The 20914-nt window shown below is 32.0% G+C and overlaps 1 protein-coding gene across 2 annotated transcripts in view; it reads right to left on the bottom strand.

The window, feature by feature from the left end:
- The window catches only part of LOC143080673 (uncharacterized), a 31528-nt gene extending 11717 nt beyond the window's left edge, over positions 1-19811 (bottom strand). The window contains exons 1-8 of one of the 2 annotated variants that reach the window (XM_076256648.1): positions 19695-19811; positions 15417-15998; positions 13405-13982; positions 10928-11090; positions 7467-8261; positions 7130-7308; positions 5673-5832; positions 4057-4142 (exon numbers count right to left, since the gene is read on the bottom strand). In XM_076256648.1, coding sequence (XP_076112763.1) covers positions 4057-4142; positions 5673-5832; positions 7130-7308; positions 7467-8261; positions 10928-11090; positions 13405-13982; positions 15417-15975 — 2520 coding nt within the window. In that variant the 5' untranslated portion in view covers positions 15976-15998; positions 19695-19811. Of the gene's footprint in view, positions 1-4056; positions 4146-5672; positions 5833-7129; positions 7309-7466; positions 8262-10927; positions 11091-13404; positions 13983-15416; positions 15999-19694 lie in introns of both variants that reach the window. The other variant, XM_076256647.1, reaches the window with a different exon arrangement.
- Positions 19812-20914: the final 1103 nt, after the last annotated feature.

Raw genomic sequence — 20914 nt, 5'->3', positions numbered from 1 at the left:
GAGTCGTGGATGCTATTACGACACTCATTCCAATTAATAATTGACGGGGGGCGATATTTAGGTCCTTTACTGAGGAATGATTTTAACTTTCGGTCTTGAACGATGTTAAGATCTCCTGTTATAACATGGGAAATGGGTCCATAAATATATTCGGAATTACTGCAATTACATGAATTAGGTGTATTTTCACTGATATTAACATCTTTACACAATTGACTATAATTAAACACAAATTTCCGGGTAGATTTCTTGTAAATATAACAAATAAGAAGTAGCTCAGTATTGTCAAAATATCCAGGAATTTGTTCTTTAACAGAATGGTCGTTAAATATACCGGCAATATTTACAAAATCAAAGCCTTTATTGACATATTTAATTTTAATAAAATGTTTTTTATGATCTTCAGGGCGATCAATTTTGGGAAATAATTTAGAATAACAATATGCCATAATAATTTGAACAATTTCATACTTAGGACTGCTATATGAAATTGTGTTGCAATCCTCCAAAATTTTATTTAACTTATTAACCGGTAACGAACAGAGTTTTGTTAAAAGATAATGTCTGCCGTTGTTTTTTGAAATAGAAATTAGGTCCGAAATATTGGTATGATTGGCCCGAAATTTTCTTTGATTGCGATTTGTCCTACGACCGTGAGAACGTTTTTTACGAACAGTTTTAGAAACTATATCCAAAATGTTAACGGAATTGGTTCTAGATATATTACCAATTCCCATGATATTATCATTTAGACCGAGAGGGTTAACTGTCTGTAATTTTTTAATCCAATTTAATTCAGTTATTTTCCGTGATCGTACAAACTTTGAATGCGATTCACCAGGCTGCTTATTTACACTTCTAAAGGTTGAACTGCTAAATATTTAAAAGGATGGTTGTGCTTCTTAAGGTGTTTGTAAATGATACTTTTGAATTTATTGGGTCTTTTAAAACGATACAGATGTTCTTGAGTGCGTTTAGATAAATATCGTCCAGTTTCTCCTACGTACTGAATACCACACCCCGGTTTGTTTCATGTGAGTAAATAAATAATACTGTTTGTTTTTCAAGTTATATCAGTTTCAAAATTTAAAGAAAAGGTGCGACCATTAAACGTGGACCTTACCGTATTGTTGGTGGAAAGACGGGGACATGTAAGTCATTTTTTGGCATGACACTTATCGATAGAAGGGTAACCACGATTTTTATTGTTAAAAATGTTAGCGATGGTAGTATTTTTAGATAACCGATTTTGAAGATTGAGACGTGTAGATACCCTTTGAACAAGTTTAGTATGTTAATTAGTAATTTTCCATTTCTAAGCTTCATAATTGTTTTGTTAGTGAATTATATAATAAAGGAGCAAATATTGGCGTCCAGAATATGAACCAGCATACAATAATTTAAGTTATATAAAATGGATAAATTTATTCGGCTGAAAATGTCAAACGCTATCAGTATTAATTACCCGAAAAAGATAGGATATATCAGGGTAGGACTGATGGCTGACTATATAGTAGAATGGGGCTGAATATTGAAATACTACTTTTTGATAAATATTCCTAAAGTAATGAACTAGAGCAGTTCTCGCTCGGACACACACTCCATAATCTAGTATATTACAAGTTATCTAGTATATTATAAGGGACCGTTCAATATTTATCAGATGGATGGGCCGGTGCATTCTTAATATTGTTTCATTAAAAAAGTTATTGCCCATCCTTTTAAATTCTGAAAAAAAGTCCTTGCCCATCTAAAAAAATCTATAAAAAAAGTCCTTGTCCCTCTAAAACTCTATAAAGACAATCAAAAATTATTTATGTTCTTTTTCTATTTTTAAGTTTTTAAATTTTTATGTCTTGAAATCAAAGTCAAAGAATAGACTTTATACAAAATTTAAAATGTGCTAGTTAATTCTATATGTATATTTCTATGTGTGTATCAGAACCATACATTTTATTGATTTTCAAAATCAGTATGAATATACATGTACAGATTTGATTTTATATGTACAGCCTCAAATACAATATTGATTTAAAATAAAGGAAATAATTTAAATTAAGGGACAATAACTCTTGGACTAGTAAAAATATTATCCTATACTGAATTACTAATTATTGTCCTAATAACAGAACTTGTTTATAGTTCAAATATCAATGTCCCTTTATCTATTCTACTTTTCAAAAAAGAAATTTAATATGGTCTTTTTAAGCAAATATAGGCAGACATGTTTTTGACTTTAATGCTGCAGCCTTTTTCGCCTATTAATTAATTCCCCAAATTTGACAGCTTAACACAAAACTATAAAAACAACCTGGCATTCTTTAAGATCAATATATAAATGAGATAGCTGTACAGTTATATGAAAATCTAAGTTGATTTGAAAAAGTTATAAAAAAAATGAAAGGTGACCATCTGAACTTAGTCTAAACTTAAAATTGTAGCTTTTTTCAACCTATTAACTAAATCCATAAAATGACAGCAAAAACCCAAAGTACTAAACAGCCTGGCATTCAGTAAGATCAATATACAAATGATATAGCAGTAGAGTTTTATGAAAATGCAAGTTGATTTGAAAAAGTTATGAAAAAAATTAAAGATGACTATCTTGAAATAACCAAAAACTGAAAATTTAAGCTTTTTCTTAAACCTTTTTATTAAATCCATAAGAATGGCAGCAACACATCAAACTACCAAACAACTAGGCATTCTATAAGATCAATATATAAATAAAATAGCTGTAAAGTTTTATGAAAATCCATGTTGATTTGAAAAAGTAATAATTTTTTTTAAAGATGACTACCTGTATCTGGATTTAGCCTAAACTGAAAATTTGAGCTTTTTTTTTTAACCTTTTTATTGAATCCATAAGAATGACAGCAATACACCAAACTACCAATCAACCTGGCATTCTATAAGATCAATATATAAATGAAATAGCTGTAAATTTTTATGAAAATCCATGTTGATTTGAAAAAGTTATAAAAAATTTAAAGATGACTACCTGTATCTGGATTTAGCCTAAACTGAAAATTTGAGCTTTTTTTTTTAACCTTTTTATTAAATCCATAAGAATGACAGCAATACACCAAACTACCAATCAACCTGGCATTCTGTAAGATCAATATATAAATGAAATAGCTGTAGAGTTTTATGAAAGTCCATGTTGATTTAAAAAAGTTATAAAATAAAAAAAAATCAAAGATGACTATCTAGATTCAGCCTAAACTTAAAATTTGAGCTTTTTTTTCTTACCTTTTAATTAAATCTATAAATTTAACAGCAATACACCTAACTACCAAGCAACCTGGCTTTCTATAAGATCAATATATAAATGAGATAGCTGTAGAGTTTTAGGAAAATCCAAGTTGATTTGAAAAAGTTAGAAAAAAATCTAAAGTTTACTATCTGAATTTAGCCTTATCTAAAAATTTGAGCTTTTTTTTCTTACCTATTACTTAAATCCATAAATTTTACCGCAATACACCAGACTATTAAACAATTTGGTATTCGATAAGGTCAAAATAATTCAAAAGATAGTCTGAACAGAAAATTCTAGCTTTTTATTCCTTAATTAAATCCTTAAAATTGACAGAAATGAGCCAAGCTACCAGTTTGTTGCGACATGTTTTGGGTGCCCGCAAAAGAAATTTCCTACAAACCAATAAAATTGATAGCAAACTTTTTCCTATAAAATATGTTCTGGCCCATCCACTAAATATTTAAAAAAAAGTTCTTGCCCATCCAAATATTTCCACAAAAAAGTGCTTGCCCCGCCCCATTTTGCACCGGCCCATCCATCTGATAAATATTGAACGGTCCCTAAGTTATCTACTTTGTATTTTTGTAGTGAAGAAAATAAATGTAGCATATGGATGTGTTAAGCACAATACCTGATTTAAACGGTTAACTTTTGGGGTTATAATGTAATATATTTTTTTCATACATACGAGTGTAAGCAAACATAATTTGTTGGTTTGGGTTGCAACACAATTTATGGTGACATTGCTTTAGACCTGTCAACGAACATGTCTAACTAAACTACAAAATAGAACTTACCCTCATTGGAACGTCCTGTTTAGGATCTATACTGGGATATAATGTATCCTCTTCATGTCGGAATGAAGGATGTCTGCGTTTCGATCCTACTGTAATGATTGAAACTTATTTTAAACAAAATACAATACAATAACAAGAATCGAAATATGATAATTAGTAAAAACAAATATAAGTATAAAGTCACGAATTGATTTAAAAGAAATGACTTCGCTTCATGTTTTGGCATGGAAAGTTACCAAAATTTAAAAGTATAAAATGTGATATCAGGTATGAAACCTCATGTTTTTAAATCCGTTTGCAATGAATTAGAGATATAAGAGATAAACCCAGTATGACATGGATTACGATAGAAGACGACGAAGTGATTCACAACACTATCTGCTACTAGTATATAGATGATGTTCTATCACTAGGTTCGACAGAAACGTTTTGAAATCTCGATGACTAGAAAACCTTGTAAAAGAAATATTATAACATTTACGTGTTGCATGATTATTATTTTTACATCTTGTTTTACTAAAAAGACGCGACAGATCCGTGCTCTTCTGTCCATTAGGGATGACAAGTTCATTTCATTTGTTAAGGACAATTTTGAAATTGAATATTATGGTCTGATTAGAACTGAAACACGTCTTACCTATGAAAGTATTCTAATCAAATATTCTGCATAATAAAATGCCTGTCAAAACATCAAAATCTAATCTAGCAACATTTAAAAAGAATATATCCCGATGGCAATAAAACCACTTGCTACCCACAAATAAAGTATAAAATCATCATAGCCTGACATTTTAAACATTTCTGGGATTCTATTTTAAGAGTTGAAAAATCTACTCATGGGAAAAAAAATCTTTTTCATAAAGAAGAATTTTTCATTTCTGCAGGAATCGTATGCTTAAAACCCAACGTTTTGTTTTATGTAGCAAACCTTTTACTATATTTTTCTATTTTGAAATTTGTTTGATGCTTTAAACAAATAACAATATGTGTTGCAAAAACCCTAGATAGCAGTTCACACATACTAGTAAAATATATAAAAAAAATGAAAATGGCTAAGTCTAACAAAACATGCAAACACTAAACCATGCCATACAAATAGGATTACAAAAAAGATGGCATGCCATGCAAGACTTACATCGTTGTTCTAGACAGTTGTATTCGTGACTTAAATTCCTGATAAATAGAATAACACGTATACTGACTATTATATACACGTACATTAATCTGCTTTATTCATTTTTCTTCTAGCAGACACTCCAAATTGTCAATTGTTGTTTAGTTTTCAATGCATCACATTTAATCCTATCGTCCCCTAAATCTTGTTTTTAGCGAAGTGTGTTTTGACATTGTAAAAGAGGGACGAAAGATACCAAAGGGATAGTCAAACTCATAAATCTAAAACAAACTGACAACGCATGTGTATTAAAGGAGATGTTGGTTTGCTAATTGATTAACGATTTTGTTTTTGAATTTTCTTTGGAGTTCAGTATTTTTTTTTTATTTTTTTTTACTTTTAATAGTTTTGTCAATGTGGCTATTAATTTTTGTTAATTTAACTTCATCAAGTTTCTATGTAGAGCAATGACTTTCTTTGTTTCCCAAAACTGAATTATTACCTTGACTGCTATACATATCTATCGTCTCTTTCAGTTTATTATGTATCTCAGAAAGATCGCATCTGTCGTCTGGGTTCCGTTGTAACAATGCGGTGATTAATTCAAAGATGCACTTAGGAATGCATTGCCACTGCTTTGGTTGAAGATTATGGAAAACAACCTAAAATGTGAAATCGAATGTGTGTCTTTACTTTCAAATCGGGTTTTCAGTTTTTAAATGGTGCGAAGGTAAAAATATATAATATATTTTTGATTGTGGACCGATACTTCGATTAACATATGACTACTTATTCAATCACAAAATCATTTAGAATACATAAATAAACTCATTATAGATACAATTATCAAATGTTGTATTTACGCCAGACGCGCGACTGTCAACTTAACCTACACGCAGAAATGCCTATCAATAAAGGCAACAGTAGTATACCGATGTTCAAAACTCATAAATGGATAGAAAAAAAACAAATCCGGATCACAAACCAAAACCGAGGGAAACGCATTAAATATAAGAGGAGAGTGACGACACAACATTAAAATGTAACACACACACACACACAAAAACGAACTAAGCATTAGACAAAATCCGATGAGAATAACAAATATAACATCCAAACTAAATACATGAATTTGGGATAGAAAAGTACCGTGACACGCCGCATATTAATGTGAATTCACATTCAAATATAAGAGGAAACAAACGACACAAAAGAAACACAACGTTAAAATGTAACACACACAGAAACGAACTATAATATAACAATGATCATATTCCTGACTTGGTTCAGGACATTTTTTGAAAGAAAAAAATGATGGGTTGAACCTGGTTTTTTGGCGTGCCAAACCTCCCGCTTTAATGGCCATGTTAGACATAACTTTAAATGACAACACAACATTACAGGACTACAATACAAATAAATAGGAGAACATATTTGACAAAGAATAATAGCTAACAAAAGGCATCGAGGACCAAAAGTTCAAAAAAGTTGTGCCAAAAACTTTCAAGTCTGAATTATAAGAGATGTTTTCCATTTGATTGATGTGCTTGAGCTTTTGATTTACCCTTTTATAAAGGGCTTTATTTATGTATGTGTCTGTCCCAAGTCAGGAGCCTGTAACACAGTGTTTGTCGTTTGTTGGTGTGTTACATACATGTTTTTCGTTCATTTTTTGCACATACATTAGGCCGTTAGTTCTCGTATGATTTGTTTTACATTTTCGGGGCCTTTTATTGCTGACTATGCGGTATGGGCTTTGCTCATTGTTAAATACCGTATGGCGATCTACAGTTGTTCAAATATGTGTCATTTGGTCTCTTGTGGTGAGTTGACTCATTGGCAACCATAAAACATCTTTTTTTAATATATATTCCCGAATTGAATTTTCCTTGAAGTTCGGTATTTTTTGTTAATTTACTTTTTATTTGAATATATTTGTCATTTGCTACATTTACTCACATAGGAGAGGACCTTGTCAATACCAAAGGTGTACATCTCTGTATACGGCTGACATCCATGTGTAAACACTTCATACAGTAAATGACCAACCATCCATGCGTCTGACTTTACATTGTATTTGTCTTCCAATATGCTCTCCGGAGCTGACCACAAAGTGGGAATTAAATGGTTGTCGTCAGCTGTTCAATAATATTAATAAAAAAAACTGTTATAAATTTAAATTTCAGTTTTAATTGTGCAGGGCATTTCAACAGAATCAAGGAAACTTGAATATTTTATTTTATTTTTGTCAATTATTAAGATAAAATTATCAATAAACTAATGACTAAGCTCTTGCCTTGTATGAAATCTTTGTCTTCAAGCATTAATGCTATGGAGAAATCGTGTAAAACGATTCTTTGGCCACCATCACATATTCTAAACGCATGACTTGTGAGATCCCGGTGAATGATACCTCTGTCTTTAAGGAAAATAACCACATCAACAATTTCCAACACCAATGACGTTAACATTTTGTTGGGCTGCCAATTTGATTTTTTCCTTTTTCGTAAAAGAAAGTCGTTAAGAGTTAATGAGGACATTCGTTCTGTGATGTAAAATAATGGTAGTGGTTGAAACTGATATGCCAATAGTTGTATTACAGATTTATGAGTTTTACCATCTTGCAGATATGTCAGTATCCGCAAATTGTTAAAATGAATATTTCTTTTCTGTTGGTCTGCTGTTTTGTATTCAGTAATTTCTCCATTACACAAGCATGACAGTGTTGGCATCAAACAATGGAGAAGTATTTCTTTTTCATTATAACTCAGTACTCCTTTTGTAGTTAACCATGTTGGGACTATTTCGTTTAAACAGGAATAATTTAAAAATTTAATTCCTGTATGTAAAAGCTCCTTGCTAATGTATTGTTGCACAAGTCTGGAGATAGGGACTGATGTTTGGTGATTTTTGATAAATAATTGCAAAATTCGTTTTACAGTTTTGGGGTTTTCAACTAACAACAAAGGTTCTAAAACTGTCATCAATGACATTCTTGTTTCTTGTAAAACTTTCGAATTCATCAAAATTGATTCTAAAACAGTAAACAATCCTTTGATTGTTTCTTCTGATTGCAATTCCAAGTAAGCATCTGAAAAGAGAGAAGTATAAAATACTGATACATTTGTAAATAATTTGTTAAGGTATTTTTTACTTTATTTTTAAGTTTTTACAGGATATTTTTTTTTAATTTGTATGGTTTTTATTAGGGGAAAGGGTGGACGTAAACGTATTTGATTACTTTAACGAAGTATTTAAAACAAATTCTTTAGACGTTGCCGTTTCACTGAAATTTTTAAAAGTATTTATCTATATTTTGTTATGGTAAATGAAAATTGAAGCTATTCACATCAGTTCATCAAAATAGTTACACTTTTTAAGTCATACATATCTGGGTAATATAAGTACAGATATTTTATCTCTCTTTTGACAATTACTGAAAATTCTGAAGAAGAAAATATTCAAAACACGACAGCAATGTATTATTTTTATTATTATGAAACTGTTATCCCAACGATCACATTAAAACTCTAGCATGAATAAGATCAACCTGTGATTTTGTTTTCATGTCTTATTATAGAACGTTACATGCTGAAATGAAGCTTCATTTTTTGTTCTGGAGCAAAGAAATCTCATACATCTGGGCTGGTTAAGTAGTAGGTGTATGTTAAATATGAACGAATGCAACATCTAGTATGGGTATTCATATAGAACAGAAATGGGTGACTTTGATAAAAATGTGTAAAAATGATTTCTAAATTTCCTCGTATCTGTCCACGTGTAAACACAAACAGACGGACGTACATATCACATAGTGGCATAACTTCTTTATACAGAGTTAATCAACATTGGGGAGAAATATATTTATTCAGGTTTAGAGTTGATTTAATTGTACTACTCTAAACAAATATTTTGCATGATATATAATACAATATATACTGGTATAAGATAGGAATATGACAATTGTCTTCCATTCGTTTGATTCGTTTGAGTTTTGGATTTTGCCATTCATGAGAATGGTAAAGGGTTATTTTCGTGCAACGTGTTTTGCCATTTTTATTTCACGCTCAGCCATGAAAAATGTTCGTTATTCACCGTGTTTCGTGTAATTGGTAAAATGATGGGCAAAATATTTCTAACTGTTCGTTCGTCGTGAAATGGCAACTTCATTTCGCATTCTTTCGTGCATATACCTCCCCTTTAAAAGGGGCTATCCGTTCTGAATTGTCCTTGGGAATATGATATTACACGAAACAGCTCATTATGTTCTAAATCAGCTGATATAACAAGCCACTATGTTCGACGTTATAGGCAGATCCAAGGGGGGGGGGGGGGGGGGGGGGGGGACCCGGACTCCCTTTTGTGGGAAAAATTTTGTTGATTATATAGGGAATCACTGAAGCATGACTGGGCAGTCAGTTGGGCCCCCTGAAGTTCTGAATCCTCTACTGAACGTGTCCTGAGATAAGCGTAACGAAAATATTCGTTTTAAACACACAGACGAATTGAAAATATTTACATAAGGACAAAGTGATTAAAATTAAGTACCATGGTTTTTACGAGTTAACATATTTAAACAAACGAATCCGAAGGATGAGTTTGTTTAAATATGTTAATGAGTAAGACACATGGTATATAAAATTTGTAATATAAATAAAATGATTGACAGCTTCAAGACCTTCAACTAATAACGTTACAGTTTTATCCAATGAAATGGAAGCTCGCGCAAGTCACTTTTGCGCTTCGTGTATGATTGTCTGTGTATTTCATGTAATAGAACCCCTGAATTTGCAGAAAGTAAAGAAAATGTCGGATTTTCCCGATTTTTTTTTTTTTAGTTTTGCGCCGCGTGTATGATTGTAGGCGCAGGTAATTTCATAATGTCATCAGACTGAGGTAAACAAAAATGTCGGATTCTAGCGACAAGGATTAAATAATTATTCTAGTGACGGTAAGAATTATTTTTTTTTTCAATGTATCATACAAATTAATCATATTTTACAGAATTTTCATCTAATTGAAAAATGCCTTTTTCCATTATTTTATTAGATTATTTATTAAAACACAATTTTAATGATAAAACAATATTTTAATAGTGGCGGATCCAGGGGCGAAGATAGTGTACGTCCCCTAATCATGTTTTTTTCACAGATATTTGTAGCCGATATTTATTCCTTTTTGTATAGGTACCCCCTTTTTGAATCGAAATTTAATTGAATTTTCGCAAAGGAAATGATAGTTTTACATTTTATTTTTTTCAAAACTGAAAGAAGAAACATTTAGTAATTGTTTCCAAAATTAAGGGAATTCGTAACAATCCTATAGTTTGTGCTTTTTCTTATAAAATGAAAACAAATGAAGATCTTGACCTTTTGGTACGTTTTACAGTTTCCTAAATATTTTAGAGGCGGATACATTTAAAAAAAATGTGGAGCTTCAGTCATAGAATAACATGAAAATGAATATGTTATACCATGGCTGAAGCTGCGCCTTTTTTCCTTTGGATTCTAGTCGAGTTGCATGATGTAATTAGCAAAGTATGGTACAACATAAATTTGCATATAATATACCATGGTTTTCCCTCACCACACTTTTTAAGCAAATTATTTCATAACAACATCAAAGGAAAAAATCCAATTTATGTTACAATGAGTGTTTGTAACCTAAAACATAACCAACAGATGATTTTTGAGAAGAAGTTAACAAACGCTAGTTAGTAATCTTAAAATTATTTTCTATATAGTACCCCTTTCTTACCATTTTTTAGAAGAAGAAAACAAGCAGTTGTTATTAATCTCAATGTTATTTCCTGTATAGTACTCTCTGATTGAGGCTTGTGTTTCTTTTCAACAAGATGTTCAGTAGAACGCTTCAATGCATCAACATACGTGTTATCTGTAGTCTTAACACAAAGGAATATCTAAAACATAATTAATGATTGGTTAGATTATTCACGAAAAATGCAAATAGAAAAAAAGCTTTTACCTTAGACTTCGAAATATACGAACCGTTATGAAATAAAATATCTAGCAGTATATGTTACATGACATCAAGTGTTGGCGTTATACCTCTATAGAAAATACAGTAAATACAAAATCTACTGTATTTACTAAATTAGCTATAATATGAATTTGTGGAGAGTTTTCATTTTCTGATCATAGTAACACCATTTTAATCTTTTGTCAGGCAATTTGCTATAGTAATCAACAATACTGAATTGTAAAAATATATATTTTTCAGTTGAAAACAAAACAAAAATAAGGAAATATTTATGACTAGATAAACAAATATATATACTTCAGTCTTTTAAACATGGTTTGTTTAAAAAAAAATATCCAACCATTAACGCCTTAAACATATTTTTTTAACGCTAGTTTATATCCAATATATAGCAAAGATGTATTTAGGTTACGATTCATTTTTTCTTTTGTCGTAAAAATTTGTTCTCATCATAAATCCCATCGTACTTCTGATACCTGACTTGAATTGCAGATAGTAAATCATTTGGATACTGATTTTGGGAGCATTTGGCAAACCAAGCAATACAACGGTATTTGTAAGGTCACTTTTGGTAATTCTGGTATTCCTGATCTTGGGATTAAATTCTAATGAAACATTCTTCCTTGGTAAGTGTCCTTTGAGTATATGTTCAGTTTCCAAGTGAAATGTCAACTTTCAATAGTTTTAACCTTCTTTCTGCCATAGGGCCGATGCAGAAACAGTACCTTTCAACACAGCCGATGTTGTTTTCCGCTGTGACGTTGTTCCTTGACGTCATAGATAATTCGCAGTGCCCTGCGAACTTCGCAAGCTGACTTGGAAAGAAAATCAGCCGTTGTTCAGAGTTCTGCTACCGGGCTCATGGACTTTTCTACTATACATAAGTGTCATATTGTGATAAAATATAAGCATAGGTCCAATATCAATCTGTCCTTTCAGTCCACGGTGTTGACCGAATGTATAAATATGGACACAAAACCGATAACTCCCAAAGGAAGATTCATGCACTTTAGAAAGTCTTGCAACTTCAAAACTTCTTTGAGTTGTCCGTAAGTGGCCTGTTGTAAATTAAAATATGCACCAATATCTGTCTTATCTTTTTTTCAATTGACAGTCCGTCCTTCTATCCTGTGTTACCACTTTTACTAACATATCTTTTAGATTTCTTATGCATAAAATCATGATAATGGATAACATTTTTTATGCAGTACTTTATTTAATTTAATCTTTTTACTTCCACACTGTAGTTCTTAAATGAATATGACCATCTAAATATAAAGATAAAGAGACGTGGTATGATTGCCAATCAGACTATCCACCAAAACTGAATTTCAAATCTTAAAAAACATCGCTTTAATTATCAACGAAATTTAATTCGTAAGTTTTTGATAATATTAGGACTGGATAGCGTTTTTCAGTTTATTTCATAGATAAAAAATGTAAATCCTGTATTTCATCTTTGTTCTCTGAGTGAAGATTAAACGATTGACTTCCATACTAGTATTTTTATAAATATTAAAATGAAGATATAGGCGCACCGTCCATTCTAATTTTGTAGTAATGAATTGGCTGGTATTAAATGTCTCGAAAAAATATTTTAGAAGTTAAATTGAAAAGAGAACTTTGTTTTCATTGAAAATTAGGGAATCAATTTAACTCTCAGTTTTCAATTAAAACAAAAACTGTATGTGACTGAAACGCAATTGTTTTCAACTGAAACAGAATAAAGTTTTTGTCCAATAAAAACAACAAACCCAACCTTTTGCATCCGTGCATTCGCACCCCAACCTCGACAAAAATAAAGGATAAGGGCCTAAAAGTTTGTCTGATTGACGATTCGTCAAATTTTGCATTGATATGCTGATTGATTTAGATTAATTATATAATATTTAACACAAATTGTATCGAAATGCATAACACACTTGTAGAATTTCCGAGAGGACTTGTCCTGTTTGCACTTATTTTCCATAACAATACTTTGTGCATATGAGTTATGGATATAATGTGGGTTCGTTGATATCAACCGATACTAGATACCTAATATCATTTTTGTCGCGTACTTTTTTGGGGAAATGTCGTTAAAGTTTGGCGGAAAGAATAATAATAATAATCAGAAGAAATACAGTCAGGTCTTTCTTTATTAGTTTAAATATATATCCTTATAGAAAAAGGAAAGACCTTAAATAGTAATAAGTTGATAACAAATAATGGCCCCAAACAAAGGCAGATCTTACCTTATTTAAGAGTCCAAACAAATATGAATACTGGTCTATAAACTTCGTCGGAAAACTTTGTCCTTCTTCTGTTTTACTCCTGGGAAGTTCCCATTTCGTTGATGTCTTAAACTGTTCAGTAAATGACTTCACTACATTCAACACATTGCACAGTTTGGACGATCCAAGAGATTTACACCTGTCTAGACATTTTTTGCAAATACTTTTCCTCATGGGCTTTTGATTTTCATTATACTTCATTCGAATAATTGTTGCTAGATTAAATAAAACCAAAAGAAGATCGAGAGATGAACCGGTGAAGACTTCGACCACTGAATCAAATGCTTGATACAACGCTACTACATTTACATATCGTAAATCTACCTCTATCGTTTCTTCAATTAATACAGGAACTACAATTTCCGTGATGTTTTTACTACCTATGTGCAAAAGTTTCGCAATTCCTGCAATATCAGTGCGTCTCAGTCGCGGCAAAACTCGAGTTATAATATGCCTTTTGAGGTCCTGTTTACGGGGATCTTCCATTTCAAGTTCTATGTATAGGGCAATCAATTCGTCAATTGTTTGTTGCCAGTTTTCTGAAATAAGAAAGCATTTTTCATATGTATGCTTTGTGCTATGGTAAATTATCATGTTCTTGTTCTTCATTTTTACTAGTGTGCTTTGTCTATATGCCTTTTTGTGTTTCTTTTTTACATATTTATTTGTTTTATACAACACAATGTTGTCTGCTGTACCCCTATGTTTGACATTTTTACCTATTATGTCTCTTTGTTTTGTTCATACATCGTTGTTATTATAATACAATTTCATGTGACTGTCATACAAGTGAGAGGTTTTGGTTAGCTATAAATATTGTGTCATTTTGGTCTCTTGTTGACAGTTGTCTCATTGGCAATCATACCACATCTTCTTTTTTATATATAAATCCACCATTTATCTACATACGAATATGTCTGTAACAAATCAGAAGTATGGCAATTGTTAACCATTCGTTTGATGTTTTTGAGCTTTCGGATTTTTCCATTTGATAATGGACTTTTTTTTTTAGAAGTTTCGTCGGAGTTTTATTACTTTTTTCTCCAGAAATTATCATGGTCATGCTGTTTATTGAAAGATTGACAAGACCGTAGGTGGTTAAGACCTAAAAACTGTATTAATAAATAGCAAACCATCTATAATGTCACGAATGTACTAACGGGTTTACCCTTTGATCAGAAAATTATATATATTTGGAAGGAACACTCAGTATGGTTAAGCATAGAGATCTTGATTTTGCCATTTGATAAGGGATTTTCCGTTTTTAATTTTCCTTCGAGTTTAGTATTTTCGTAATTTTATTTTTTCATGTATTCACAGGTTAAATTTGTTTAGCACTTCAGTCATCATTATTTTAATCACATATTGCAGAAACAAAGTCTATCTACTTGCATAACTTCTTAATTTGTCTAAGTGCCAATTCAGAATTATATCAACTAGATTTCAAATCCTTTGGTCTACTATTTACTATTTAGTTCCTTTATTTATACTATCACAATTTAAGAATGGTCTTTTAAAAAGCTTGTTATTTTGAAACAGTGTAGCAAACATCCTTTATTTGACATGCAAGTTGTTGGAATATTATTGAAAAAATCAAAGAAAACTGTTACAAAGATGGAAATTAAGTTCGTTTTGAACTTTGAAAATAATGATTGCCATGTATAACGAATATTCTGTAACATTTCAAATAAAAAACCACTATTGTCGGTTGACTGATCGACAACTTTTTGATTTTTTTGTGTAGTTTAGTTTCTGTCGCATTGACGTATAGTTTTTATATCCAATGTTAATCTCTGTAAAAATAATACAGAAGTGCATACAATCGCAACTTTGTAAAATCATGTGAGCTTTATACATGCACAAATCGTCCATATGTTTAGTCTGATAAGCTCTTGAGTTTTATTCAAAAGCAACTTTGAAAGTCAGGACATTACACACATAAAAACTATTCGTTTTTCATTTAATAGGCTTACCGGATGGGAAGTGCAATGAATCTTTCACGAATATCCCAGAACTATTTTCATCTGGTTCTAACCTTTTTGTTGACACAAAATGGTTGGCTGTGGTATTTTGAAATCCCCTTGATATCGGTAGATCTGTAAACAGTTGATATTCTGAAGGAACGCGATTCAATCCCCCAGATGAAGAATTAATGCTATAATATATACGGTTAGAGTCTGTTTCTGGAGATCGACCATTGCTTTGAAACCCTCTCCTTGGAAAAGTGGATGTGTCGTTTAAGGAAGCCGTTGACCCGAGAGAGCGATTTAAACTTAAATTGTTGCTATGCAGATTTGGCTGAGAATCAGCTAAATGACCTCTGGCATCATGCCGGTCTCGAAGTATACTGGTTGTATTGTTGTATCTGGTGTCTTCTGGTGACTTTGGCAGTGTGGTTTGTCTTCTTCTAGGTGGCAAGGGTGGTGCGACAGAATTTCTTTCTTGTCGCGCAGGAATATTAATATAAAGGTGACGAGTCGGTGATCCAACTTCGGCATATGGCATCTCATCATCTTCGTACTTAGCTGCCATTATTCACTGCAATCCTCTAAATACTTTATATAAATTAAATAAATGCATATGTCATTATAAAACTTTTATATTCTGATTAAGACTCTAATTGGATTGCATCTTTTATCAGGTACACTTATATATTCAGTTATCAAATAACATGTATCTTTAAAATACAGATTGAAGAAAGCCCAGGGGCGGATGCAGGAATTTTCGAAAGGGGGGGTGGTGCTAACCCAGGGCACCCAGGGCAAAGGGGGGGTGCAAAACATATGTCCCGATACAAATGCATTGATCGGCAAAAATAAAGGGGGGGGTGCGCACCCCCGGAACCCCCCCCCCCCCTGGATCCGCCACTGAAGCCAATTTCACTGACCATTTGAATACATATTTATCGTTGATTTTGTAAATGATTGTAAATTACCAGTTTCTATACCCTAATTGTATATGCAAAATTATCTTTCACCTGAGTTTCAGTTTCATGTAAAAGTTGAATAAATTAAGGAGAAAGAAGTTAACCGATGTTTAAATCTAACTACATTTACGTTAATATTATAGATACCAACAAAAACTCCGAGAATCGCATAAATTTTGAAAGCTCTGTTAAGCTCATCAAATAAACTGCTATCACTTTTGCAACCGTCCAAGTTTATCATTATGTTTATACTGCAGGTTTGTTTAAGAATGTTTGCTCATCTATTTTTTTTAAAACTTTTGCCACATTTTCGGAATCCTCTGGTTTTATCCATGTATTGCCATAAAAAAATGCCCAGTAACCCCTACTTTTTTCATACTTTTATTACATAAAGTTCAAAAAGCCATACTTCAAAATCTTATAAAATCCCTGTTATTTTTTCATAGTTTTTGAAACCAAAAAGGTGCCAATTAAAATTAAAGGAAAATCAAAAAAGAATTATTTCCCGCCAAATATTCTATGGCTTATACCTCGAAAACAAGCGCATAGACCCTCCAATTTTTTCTGCTTTAATTGTTTCTTTATCTATATACTATCAGTTCATACCATTGTTTTAAAAAGCTTGTTATTTTTAAACAGAGTAGCGAATATCCTTAATAATTTTTTAGAACCGGTGGAGCTTGGTACTTTTGGGGACACTGCATTATTATGATTTTGATATAACGACAAGCAACACTACGAAAACCACACTTTGAGCAGGATTTGCTTGACCTCTGGAACACCTGAGACCAACCCAGGTTTAGGGTTCAACTTAGGCTCTTGTTGCTCAATTGTTAATTTTCTTAGTGTTTTGTGGACTGTTTCTTCTTGTCTTTCGTCGTTTTTTGTCTGGTTTTCTTCGACTTGAGATTTCTTTTGTCCCTAGAATATCTGCTGTCTGATTTAAAATTCGTCAGTCTATATTTGATTGGTTTGCATGAAATCTTAAAAACAATTTCTACAATTTTACTCTACAAATTCCAAAAATCATTATAAAAAATCATTATGATTTTAAAAATCTTACCACGGATTTCTAAACTTTGTAACCTTACGCTTGATTTCTCAACAATTTGTAATGATCATATGTGAGTTTCGTGGTGTGAAATTTGATAAAAAGTTTTTGCAGATTTATTATTATACTAAATAAAGTACTTAGTAATAAGAAATCCGTGATGAGCATCTTCGGTCTTTTTTTAATTTTTTTAACGACATGTATAAAACTGCAAGACGGTTAAAGAAAATACAGAATTAAGTTCGAATCCTCGTATAAATACAAAATGCATAACAATAGTATGACGTACATTTTCTTTATCAATTATTCTATAAAACATGCAGAAATGTCAGATTTGAAGGACAATTCTTAAATGTGTCCCGTTACTAATGTTATAAAATGATGGTCCTGAAATACAATTACATCATTAGTTTCGTGTACTTGGGATCATGTTTTCAAAATAACTCTATCCATAAGTGATAAATATTTAGTAAACATTTTCATTTGACCAATTTAGGTTTTGCTTTTTATTCATTCTTGAAAGTATTTAGTGCTGAAAGTATAAAGTTTACTACAATTGATTGATTTATTCGTTGATTTTTTCTTGACACTTAGTGGCAAATATTCCGTGCACTTTTATACCATTTGTGGAACATTAGTGCAAACATGTGCATACTGATAAATGTACACTACATTGAAGACCCATTGGTGGCCTTCGGCTGTTGTCTGCTCTATGGTCGGGTTGTTGTCGCTTTGACACATTCCCAATTTCCTTTCTCAATTTTATTTTACTCTACACCGTGCAGACAGCAAAAAGAATTGAAAGCAACATTTTCGCCCAGTTTTTTTTTTCAGGTAGGAAGATTCATCACTGTGAATGTATTCAATACCAAGCAATAAAAGTTTTAAACCGGCAAAAATCTAAAACTGCTTAGAAAATATAAATGTTCAGTGTATTGTCATAGATTCATTTTAGGCCTCATTTTATATTTTTGTGAACATTTAATTTTCAGCAAAAATTTAAAAAAAAAGGAATAAGCTGTTCAGCCCGTTAAGTTCAAATATTAGCTCGCATTATGCTCATACATTTAAGATTTAGTCTACATATTGCTCATATATTTGAATGCTAAATAAGCTTCTTTTTTTAAAGAAATGTTATAAGCATATATACGTTTTCGTCAGTTTAAATACATATCCTCACGCATTTACGTAAAGTTGGTTTCTATTATTTGCATTATATGGTATTATATTGTTATTGATTATATATGAATTTCTCATGCGCTTTTGAAGATACAAGATATAAAACCTACCCTTGTTCAACTGATTTTTATATTTCGTTCTTATGTTGTACTTTTATTCCACTGTCCCAGGTTAGGGGATCCCGCTAACATGTTTAACCCCGCCACATTATTTGTGTATGTGCCTGTCCCAAGTCAGGAGCCTGTAATTCAGTGGTTGTCGTTTGTTTATGGGTTACATATTAGTTTTTCGTTCATTTTTTTTTATACAAATAAGACCGTTATAGTTTTCTCGTTTGCATTGTTTTACATTGTATTATCGGGGCCTTTTATAGCTGACTATGCGGTATGGGCTTTGTTCATTGTTGACGCCGTACGGTGACCTACAGTTGTTAATGTCTGTGTCATTTTGGTCTCTTGTGGATAGTTGTCTCATTTGGCAATCATACCACATCTTCTTTTTTATATTCACTGTGTTTGTTATTACTGTTTTCAGGTCTTTACTCATTCCCCTAAGTCCGTAAGGTGTGCTGTTTGTTAAGTCCAACCATAACAGTCAAACAACAGACCCTATAACCCAGAAAACCAATTCTGATAGTATCCCAAACTCTGTCAGATAGTTTAGTTGAAAATATAGCAGAAAAACGTCAAATTCTTTTTCGGTCAGACAAACTCCTAAAACAGTTTGGTATACAGACTGAATGTAAGGATTATTTTGGGGTGTGGTTTCATTATTAGTATCTAGATGAATTTTGCTATGAGCATTCACTGTTTATAAAAAAGATGTTGTATGATTGCCAATAAAACAACTCTACACAAGACAACAAATGACACAGAAATTAACAAGTATAGGTCACTATCTAGGTCACTATAGCCTAGGTCACAGTACGGACAACAATGTTTGTCTTTACTTTGTGAACCAGGAACAAAGTTATCCGTTAAATTCGGAATAAATGAAACTTACATGTGTATTAAATGCGTGAATTGTCAGTTGAATTAAAATATATTGAATTGAATAAGATATATGTAGTTCAATTAATCTATATGTTGTACTTACGTTTAATCGATAGATACATGTATCTTCCAAAAGTTAAATTTAAAGGTAAGATCATAGGTTTCCATTTTTAAAAGTTTATGACTCGGTGACATACCCGTAAATAATCAATGATGCGATTAGTAGGTCGTTGATAAACTTTAACTAAAAATAGTAAGCCGGTGTTTGTGTGTGTGTCTGTGTGTCAATATAAGCGAGTTACCCTTTAAGATCATAATATAAAATTGATATCAAATTGTTAAGATCTACATGTAACATGCAGTAAAAGACAGTGAAATATTTGTATATTGGAAAGAAATACACACCTATACGACGTGTTTTGGGTTATCAGTCGACGGTCGCCCAGGCCCTACCTTTCGTGGGAAAAATTTGGTTGATTATATAGGGAATCACTGAAGCGTGACTTGAGCGCACCCCCTTTTAGGTCAGTCAGCGCCCCCTCCCCCTTTAAAAAAGTTCTGGGTCCGCCTCTGTTCTGCCATGTATGTATTTAAATAAACTTATCATAGATACCAGGATCAAAATTTTATATATATACGCCAGACGCGCGTTTCGTCTTCAAAAGACTCATCAGTGACGCTCGAATAAAAAAATGTTAAAAAGGCCAAATAAATTACGAAGTTGAAGAGCATTGAGGACCCAAAATTCTTGAAAGTTTTGCCAAATACAGCTAAGGTAATCTATTCCAGAGGTACTAAAACCTTAGTATTTCAAGAATTCAAAGTCTAGTTAACAGTAAATTCATAATTATGAACATATCAATGATAACTCAAGTCAACACAAAAGTGTTGACTACTGGGCTGGTGATACCCTCGGGGAAATAAATCTCCACCAGCATGCAGTGGCATCGACCCAGTTGGTGTAATTAAACTCATCATAGATACCAGGATTTGACACCATTTATTTCAAGTTCTGATGATAGATGCGCTACCCATAGTCATCAAACCTGTTTGAATAAAGACACAAGTTAGAAAAGAGGTTTGCAACGTACATAGAACACTTTACAGGAAACTAAAGATTGTTCAACACTGACATTACCGTCAGCCAACGAATTGGCTGTGAATTCATGTGCACCGTTATGATCCGCAGTTACTGCTCCACTTGTGACTCGCCGAGTTACCCAGTTGTCGAAACACATGGATGAGTCATATCTTGTTATGCTTTTGTGTGTATGCTTATGGCTCTGGTCTGGCTGTGGTTTAGGATCTAAAGAAATATTAATC

Source organism: Mytilus galloprovincialis, chromosome 6, assembly GCF_965363235.1.
Source record: "Mytilus galloprovincialis chromosome 6, xbMytGall1.hap1.1, whole genome shotgun sequence".
Classification (NCBI taxonomy): domain Eukaryota; kingdom Metazoa; phylum Mollusca; class Bivalvia; order Mytilida; family Mytilidae; genus Mytilus; species Mytilus galloprovincialis.
This window is presented reverse-complemented; position numbering and strand designations above follow the sequence as displayed.